At 39.8% G+C, this 9,235-nt stretch overlaps 1 protein-coding gene across 6 annotated transcripts in view; it reads right to left on the bottom strand.

Annotated features, from left to right (window-relative positions):
- LOC120389071 (protein argonaute-3) overlaps nucleotides 1-9,235 on the bottom strand; it is a 61,648-nt gene that overhangs the window by 13,327 nt on the left and 39,086 nt on the right. For 4 of the 6 annotated variants that reach the window (XM_039511250.1, XM_039511252.1, XM_039511251.1 and 1 more), the window contains 9 exons: nucleotides 7,743-7,865; nucleotides 7,371-7,504; nucleotides 6,776-6,960; nucleotides 6,306-6,465; nucleotides 4,711-4,801; nucleotides 3,585-3,779; nucleotides 3,146-3,280; nucleotides 2,131-2,232; nucleotides 667-866 (listed from right to left, as the gene is read on the bottom strand). In XM_039511250.1, coding sequence (XP_039367184.1) covers nucleotides 667-866; nucleotides 2,131-2,232; nucleotides 3,146-3,280; nucleotides 3,585-3,779; nucleotides 4,711-4,801; nucleotides 6,306-6,465; nucleotides 6,776-6,960; nucleotides 7,371-7,504; nucleotides 7,743-7,865 — 1,325 coding nt within the window. Of the gene's footprint in view, nucleotides 1-662; nucleotides 867-2,130; nucleotides 2,233-3,145; nucleotides 3,281-3,584; nucleotides 3,780-4,710; nucleotides 4,802-6,305; nucleotides 6,466-6,775; nucleotides 6,961-7,370; nucleotides 7,505-7,742; nucleotides 7,866-9,235 lie in introns of those variants that run through there. The other 2 variants (XR_005590747.1, XM_039511253.1) reach the window with 2 other exon arrangements.

The following is a 9,235-nucleotide window of genomic DNA, read 5'->3' as shown; positions in this document are numbered from 1 at the left end:
CTCCATGCAACAATATTAATTAAACAAAAACCTTTTTTTTTTAAACTCAAACTTTAAATTCTTTATATAATAGAAAGCAAACACCACACTACATGCTTATGTATAGTGGTAGTAGTAAGGAAATGTGTTTGAAGACCAGTCCCACAGGTGATAAATTAAGCTAATGCTCAGCAGTGGTTCCCAAACTGTGGGTTGTGACCCCAAGTGGGGTCACTCCACCATCAGCAGATGGGGTTGTGGCGATCCTGAGCGTGCGGAGGATGCCATTTTGCAAAATGGCGTCTTTTGCACACCATGACCTCACATGCATTGTACATGCGATGTCATGCTGCATGGAGGATGCTATTTTGCTCTACAAAAACAGCACCCCCATCCATGCAGCATGATCTCACGCCGTGTGTGTGCAAGGTCACATTGCGCAGAGAATGCCACTTTGTAAATCAAAATGGCATCCTCCAGGCAACATCCTCCAGGATGTTTTTTAATCAACATCCTCCAGGCTGTCTGGGATTGCAGGAAGCAGTACATATGAAAATGAGGTCATGCAGCAAAAATGTTTGTGAACGGCTGATCTAGTCAGATAGTCTAAAGCCTGACAATATGGAAAGGGTTTTGGGCTGAGGACTGAAAGGGGATAGAAATATAAGCACCTGTGTTTTCATTTACCTGTCATGTTCTTTGTCCACAAGATGGTATCGTGCTCTGAATGCTACCAGGTGAGCATAATACGCTGGTGCAGGTATAGAAACAGATCGTGTGCAACGCACATATGTGTGGCAGAGCTGGTAAGTCAGCAGCTGAAGTTCATCTGCAGTAAAACAGTTATCATCCCACAAAACATGATAGTGTGAGGGACGGCTGGTACCCTATGGAGAAGGGAATATCAGTTCACTTGTCTGGCTCTCTCATATGTATCAAGTCAGACTTTAAGGCCAGGAGGAATTATTATGATTATCCAGTCTAACCTCCTGCATAATACAAGCCAGAGAATTTCACCTAGCAATTCCTACATCTAGCCTATAACTTCTGGTTGAACAGTATCTCTTAAACACTTCAAGTGACAGAATGCATACCACATTAGGTAAACTGTTCCAATTGTTAGTTACTACCACTTAAAAATGCGCACCTTATTTCTAGTTTCAATTTATCTAGCTTCAGCTCTGAGCCATTTGATCTTATTATGTTGCTGCTAAATTTATCAGCTCCTCCACCACTACCAGAAATCTCCTCCTTATGTAGGTACAGTACTTATAAACCATGATTAACTCACCCTCCTACTTCCTTCGGGTAAACTAAATCCATCAGGCAGAGTCTGATGAAATTCATCCTAGGGTACTTAAGGTACTAGCATAAGTAATCTTGGAAACCATTAGCAATTATTTTTGAGAACTCAGGGGAGGATGGGTGAAATCCCGGAGGGTGGGAGAAGGGCAAACATAGTACCTATCTTTGTTGAGAGTGATCAGTAATTCAAACCAAAAAAACCCAGAATATTCTTGCTGCAGTCCACCAAAATTCCCTGCAGTTTGGTCAAAATTTCATAAAGAACAGAACTTAAAACTTTGAAGAGTTTAACTTTTTCTATTCTTCTGAACTCAATATTTTGATGCAATTTTCCTCATTAAGTTGGATCGCCATTGCACTGCTGGCAATACCACCAAACTGATAGATTCAATTTCATTATCCTATAGTTTACCGTCAGTCTAGGCTTAAGTCAACTAATTTTCAAGGCTGCTTTCAATCCTCAAATTGAATCAAGTTCTCAAATGTAAATAATGTTCATTTCATTACAACTAAACAGATGTTTAACATAGTGTTCTAGTTTCCTAACTAATATGAGGAGGGTTCATTACTTTTCTTCAAATAAACTGACCTCACATCAGGACAGATTATGAAAATAAAAAGGTACCCTAATCGCTCAGTTAAGTAAGTCATTGGTAGTGCTGGTCCCAGAGACAGGTTTCACAGCTCTTAAGGAAACAGAACGAGATGTTTGTCTAACACACAGTTGTTTGGTTTTTTTTTTTGGGGGGGGGGGGAAGGAGGGGGAGAGTGGGGGCATATTTTCAAAAAAGGGAAAGAATACTTGCTGTAGCCATATGTATTAGTTTATAAAGGAAGGTATCTTACCTGTATTCCAGCATGGCTACAGAGGTAAAAATCAAACTCGTATGGGTGTGTAATATCTGTATCTACAGTTGTTCCAGCTGGAATGTTGCCACTTCTTCCAACCTACAGAGGGGTTTTGATGAAAGCACTATTAGCTAGTCAATTTTTTAGAAAATAAAGCAATAAAAAATTATGATGTACTTATGCCATCCAACCGTAACTTTAAAACACAACATTCTATTTAGAGTTTACAGCATTCAGTGAACGGAGCCCTGACCTTAACCCCTCCCCCTTTAGAATATGCAAATGTAATAATCTGTGATGTTTGCTTTGGACAAAGCACTCCCCTTTTCACTCCAAAGTTAAGCATGATGCATCCACAGCACTTTCAGCTCCACCTGCCTTCAGAAGGGGGAAGTAGCTAAATTGGTTTGTGTACCCACCCAGTCTGCATTACATCACTCCGAAAACATGTAAACTTGACTGAAATAAAGTCCTTTGTGGTTTCACATTCTCTTGCATTTAACATTTTTGTAGCGCCTGTATGGGAGAAGCAATGGCTCAGTGGTTTGAGCATCAGCCTGCTAAACACAGGCTTGTGAGTTCAATCCTTGAGGAGGCCATTTAGGGATCTGGGGCAAAAATATGTCAGGGGATTAGTCCTGCTTTGAGCAGGGGGTTGGACTAGATGACCTCCTGAGGTCCCTTCCAACCCCTGATATTCTATGATTCTATTAAATAGTATTTCAAGATATTTAATTTCTTCTAAATGTCATTAACATGTGTAATTCTACAAGAACTGCCCACGGTCAGCAGCTGAAGTTTTACAACTGAATTTAGAATAAAATAAAATAAGATCTTCAAAGACAAAATAAGTTGGGGATCAATTTTTTGCACCTGTCAATCTTGAGCATCTCCTTTGAATGTGAGGAATGCATCAAGTGGATTTTGTACATTTATACAAAAATACTAGCACAATCTTTTCTTTATTAGCCTTTTCACATACATAACTACACTGGAATGGGCTAAGGATTACCCTTTCAGTTCTGTCCGCACAGAACAATCGTGTGTGGTGTCGTTTCTGTACTACGATGTAGGTTATTCCTGGCTGGTAATCTTTCTCCAGACTGATGCAGGCTTCTCTAATTGCCAGCAGCTCATAATACAACACCTACAGTACAGAAACAATAGATTAATTTACTCTTACATTGTACTCTGCACATTGTGTCTAGTAAATAGCACTCTGTTTTCAACCATTTGATACAATACATCATTACTTTCCTCAGCCCACAATCTGAAGAACTCCAAGCAGTTTCCACCTAATGAGATTCCCTAGTTGGGATTTCACACTTCCATAAGAAGTGTAGCCAATACATTGTGGTGCTACATCTTAACTCAGATGCAAATGTGAAAAATGGAACTAACATTTCTCAATTCAAATCTTGCCACAGTAAAAAAATTCAAGTGTAACGAACCTGTCGAAATTGTCCTTCAGAAACCCCATCCCTGTAGAAGATGATACGTGTGGGCTTGAATCGTGTTGACTTGTAGAACTGGATGAGAAGTTCTCTTACCATGGAGGCCAAATCTTGGATAATCTCCTGCCGAGGCCTTTGAACTCTCACTGTGGCACAATACCTGCTTGGATGAGCATCCATACTACCTACAACCTATTGGGGGGGGGGGGGGGGGGGAATGAGAACAAAAAGGATCCATGTGGAGTTGATACAAAGTATTTTACCAGGGAAAAGGGAAGAGGTTTTAAATTTAAAGGTTTGTTTTAAGAAGAGAATAGAGAACAATCAGATCATTTAAGCAAATGGCACAGAACTTATTGTAAGATGTGGGTTTAGAAATCTTAAATCTGTTACAGCAGAGTGTTTGAAACTTGCCTTTTACCAGCCCTCCACAAAAAACTCTATTTTATATTTGCCTTGGAATTATTCTTCCTCTTTCGTTGGCAGTGCAATATTTCCTCTTCTACCCCCACTATAGTAATTCAAGCAAAAAGTCCTCCTGGTTCATTGCCTCTACATTAGGAACTCTGAATAGTCCCCCTTCCATTCTGGGAAATATAGCAGATAATGGAGCAAAGAGCAGCATGAGTACCCAAGTGTCTAAAGATCTCATATTACAGCCCGCTTGTCCCTCCCAGGCTGAAAAGAAGAAAATTATTGAAGATCTTCCTGCCAACACCAGTCTCTTAAAGTCATTTTTGTTTAAATATAAACACAGCAGCATTTTGTTAGTTTAACTATTAGAGGTGCATGGTTTCTTTCTGAATTTAGAGCACTTACAATTCAGTTATGTTCTCTCAAAGAACTATTATTTAATAGCACCACTGATGTAACGTCATCTTCACTAAGTATATTAGAACACTAAAAAGCATTAATCAGAAATTTTAAGCAGTACTTTTGTTTTCAAGAAGCTGTCTGATTTCTGTATGCGGAGAACTGGAATATGCAGGGGAAAATGAAAGCCACATCAAAAGTCAATGAATTAATTTATGACGTTTCAGTCCTCTCATAAATGTAGCTGCATTTTCTATTCTCTCTTTTTCATAACATATGAAAACAATTAAGCCAATTTCATAGGACTTACAGCAGCAATGGAAGGCTTCTTTCCATCCCCAGCAGGTGGATGAGTGACATCTGCTCCCAAAAAGATCACTGGTTGTTGGAACACAGAAGGTCTTTAAAAAAAAAAAAGTGACAAGTCAACCTAGCACCAACCATTCACTTACAATTACACTTCTCAATCCTGAATTTTGTTTCTTAACTTGAGTATGGGTAGGGAAGGAAAAGACATTTCTACCAGACATTCAGAAGACTATGTTTAGCCAACGCAATCAGTGTCCGGCATATTGTTGTGAACTTTTCCTAAACACTCTTAATAGTCATTCCAAAATACATCACTGTTTACTGCTAATACAATGCTATTACTGAAATTAGTTTAAAAACCATGACCCAGCATTAAAAATAATTCCCTACAAAGACATATCATGATTGTTATCAATCATGCTGATTAGGGTAGTATCTAGAGGCCAATCAAGAATGTAGCTCCATTGTGCTAGGCACTGTACAATGTACACTGTACAATGGCAAAAAATGTAGCTAGAGTACACATACTGTTCTGGGTGATGTGGCATGAGTAGCAAGGAGGTATGTTAAAGCTTGCAATCCATTCTCATGGACTAGAAAATGGACTATGTACTTCATGTGTCACTTCAGCTACCGATACCTGGGCACAGAGCTTTCAGAAACAGTCTCCAGAGAGAACTTGCAAGAGGTTATTCTGGGCCACCACATTGCCTTCCGCATACTCCACTTTTTCCAAGAATAAATCTGTTCTAGTGACACTTGGAGCGAAGGTGGCCAAATGCCCAGTCTCCAGGGTGGCTACGAAGGTCTCTGCTCTCAATGGATTGTTTGTTCTAAGACAGTGGAAATGCATTTAGACTAGACTAGTAGTACAATGACCCTGGCCAGTGAGCCATTATCAGGGGAAACTTCTAACCAGTGAGATCTATTAGAACAAAGGCCTCATAAGCAAGGTAGTAGAAGCCTTGTCACTTGAAACATTTAAAATAGACTGGGACAAAGCATTTGAATTCAGCACACAGAACCATCATACACTAGCAGGAGGATGATCTAGAGGACTTATGCAGCAGCAGAGGTGAAAGACCCAGAGTACATGCTCTACCACTGTTAACATCACACAGGACAGCAGAATTTGTCAGCTGGCTGAGCACTGTGATCTTCTCTGAAGAATGCTGTGGTATCCTACACTTCTACCCAGACAGTTTCTATAGATGGAATCTTAACTTAATACTTCCATTCAAAGACAATACCTCTATTACGCCAGGATCTCCTCTCATTCATTTCTCTTCAAGTACTGGGTAGTGGCCCAACATCTCAAATGGGGATTTGATTTACAACCTTATGATTCAGAGACTAAACAGCCATTTTGACACCTACTGGGGAGAGCTTCAATATGACCCAAGTCTCCACTTACCAGATCAGGTAGGAAGTGTCCTGGAGGTCACTGCTGAACCAGGATGTGCTGTGAGATGCAATGTTGCAATGCCAAGAGCAGCATCTTTGGTTTCACAAAGAACATACCATTTTGCACTTAAATACCAAACTGAAAATAGACAAGAATAAATCCCAAAGTGGCCCCCCATTAGAGATTCTTACCGTTGATGAGGTACAAGAATGTTGTTGATTCCTCCTAATTTAACATTAATCTTTAGGCACAGGTTTGAGAGAGTCTGAGGAGATGTTTTTATGACATTCTTGACTTGAACGCACTGCGTGGCCATCCCCAACAGCGTATCTCCCACACGTTTCACCTCCGCTGAGAAGCAAGCATTAATTTAATTTTTTTAAATCTATTAAGATTTTTAAGCCTGTTTGAAATTCAGACAGAGAACAGAACACAGCCAAAGCCACTATTAGTCAAATTTACAGTCTAACCTATCAACTTCCAATTCAAATGCATGCTTTGACCTGTCTCCCAATTCATTATAGGCTACGATAAAGCATCTGGTTTTGGATGACTAAAGGACAGTCATCTAGAATTTAGCGTCTTACAAGCTGAGGAGCAAGTACACCAGCTAGCACACTTGAGCCAAAACATATACCCTCCCCTTATGTTATTCCCTTACCATACACAGGTGTTTTCCCTGGCAGGATGACAATGATGAGCTGGAGTCCTGAATAGGTGTTTTTAAGGTGTCGGAACATTGGCTCCACACTGTCCGCACCCTGTGCATATTTGCAAAAACATGGCTGGCCTTGGATTGGCATCCCTGCATCCTTAGAAATCTTGCGTAGCTGGTCTGTGAAACCCCTAGTGAAACAGAATGGAGTTTACTGAACTTCAACAACAGCATCCACTGTACTCTGATTATAAGGATGGTGACAGTCTTCAAATACCATTATGAAAGGTTAGAGAGGGCAGACTTTATAGGGCTTTAGGACAAACACACTAAGTAGCATGCCCCATTGTACCAACACCACAGAAAGAGAAACCCTTAACACACAGTATTGATGTACACTTTCAGCTGCAAAGATGACAGATTTTCCAAGCTCCAACACAGAAGTAAAGAAGTAGTTTTGCATTCCAAATCAAATGCCTACCCCAGCCTGAACACTAGGCTAGAATGGGCACTGGATATGTAGCAAGTGCCATCTTAGAATTTTGAAGTTGATGGGTTCACTGAAAGAATGGTACAATGCCTGAACTAAGACATGCCTTACTTCAGTATTTCTTCTCTGCATTGTCTCTGCGTTGCAAAACAAGCTATGGCCCACATTTTGATCTCAACACCAGTATGAAACTGTTTCCCTCGCATATCCCATACGCCATGGCTTGGGGTTGCCACTGTTCGATTCTATGGAGATAGAAGAAATACGCTGATATTCAACGGATTGAAACAGTGAGAGGAAAAAAAGCACCATTTTCTATTTTAGGAAAACACCCCTCGCAATCGCAAGGCTTGTGGCTCAAATTCTGAGCTCCTGCAATGCTACAAGGGAACTGAGCTGTCCCAACGTTTTCAGTTTTACATGGAGAATCATTTATGGTTTATTGTACAGCAAGATGCCAAAAAACACCAACAAAATTCTCACCCGTCCTCCATACTGCAACATTGGAGCTGGAAGCACGCGCCCCGTCACATGGGCCATCTCATCCCGAACTTTAAACTGAAACTCTTGAACAAATGGATCTGCATCATAATTTGCACTTCTTACCTGGGGAAAGGAGAAGTTTCCATGTTACAAAAAAACTTCAATTTTTAATCTGCATCTACAAATAAGATAACCAATAACAGAACTGCATAAGTGTTCTGGTAAGTGTCCTCCTTTTCACTAACAGCAAAAACTAAGGATCGTACTGAACTGTCCACCCTCATTTACCCAGCCACTGATTAACCAAAACTCTGATTCAAACCACTTGCCCCAGGACACGAGATCTTACTTATTCTCTTATTCTCTTTTTTATGCAAATATTTTGCATAAAAAGTGTATTGTATTAAAGAGTATCTAACACGCATGACAATGCTGCTTAGAAACAAATTTTAGGTAAATCTAGTTATCTTGCTAAAGTACAGAAGTACCAATTAATTATAAAATTAATCTCTATTCTGTATATTGCTTGCAGGTATAACATGGAATTTTAATCTAATTTGAAAAAGCTACCTAAAATTCAATTTTACTATGATATTACTAAGTCAGTGTGAAAATGGCCACTTGATGTTTAGTCACTCCACAATATGCATATTCATGGCATTCAAAGCAAATTTTTTGCTGCCCTCAGTATGAAGGACAAACTAGGTTATGAAAACCCAGCTGTTTTCAGTTCCCTTTGAATATCAGCACTCAAGAGAGGATCATGGATTAGCCTTTTCAGCATCTTTCAGAAGAGCCTTATTCCTATCGAACACAAATTCTCAATTGTCAGCTCAAAAGCACCTTTTTCAAATAAAAGTTATCCTTTAATTTTTTGTGATGTTATTCAAATAAAACGAGATATTTCCAACAGTTCCAAGTCAGGAAAATGTTAATGTGTTTTAGAAAGGCTGGTTCCGTCGGGCAGAAAGGGGGAAAAAACAGGACTGTCAAGTGGTGCTATTTTAACATATATTGAGGACAAATATTGCCCATTGGTTAGAGTGCTTGCCTGGGACATGGGAAACAGTTTCAACTTCCTGTAGAACCTTAGACAAGTTACTTAATCTCCGTACATTTGCTCCCTCCATCTGTAAAATAGGGATAGAATAGTACTTCTCTACCTCACAGCAGTGTTCAGAGTATATCAAAAGATTAAAGATTGTGAGGTGTTCAGATAATATGGGAATGGGAGGGGGCAGATAAGCACTGGAGGTAGGTAGGTAATTTATATACATTAACTGTGAGAACATCCCTGTAAGGCAGTTAAGAACACGGTTCATCTTTCAGATTGTTGATAATGTCAAAAATGAAGGTCTCATTCCAGCAAAACACCAGCACATGCTTAACTGTAAGAACCTGAAGTTCCATTGACTCCAATGGGAGACCTCAGCTGCGTAATGTTAAGCACATGCTTCAGTGCTTTGCTGAATCAGGTACAACGTAGCCAGGGT

This window comes from Mauremys reevesii, linkage group 23, assembly GCF_016161935.1.
Source record: "Mauremys reevesii isolate NIE-2019 linkage group 23, ASM1616193v1, whole genome shotgun sequence".
NCBI lineage: Eukaryota > Metazoa > Chordata > Testudines > Geoemydidae > Mauremys > Mauremys reevesii.
The sequence above is the reverse complement of the archived record's forward strand: the minus strand, read 5'-3'. Positions and strand labels throughout refer to the sequence as shown.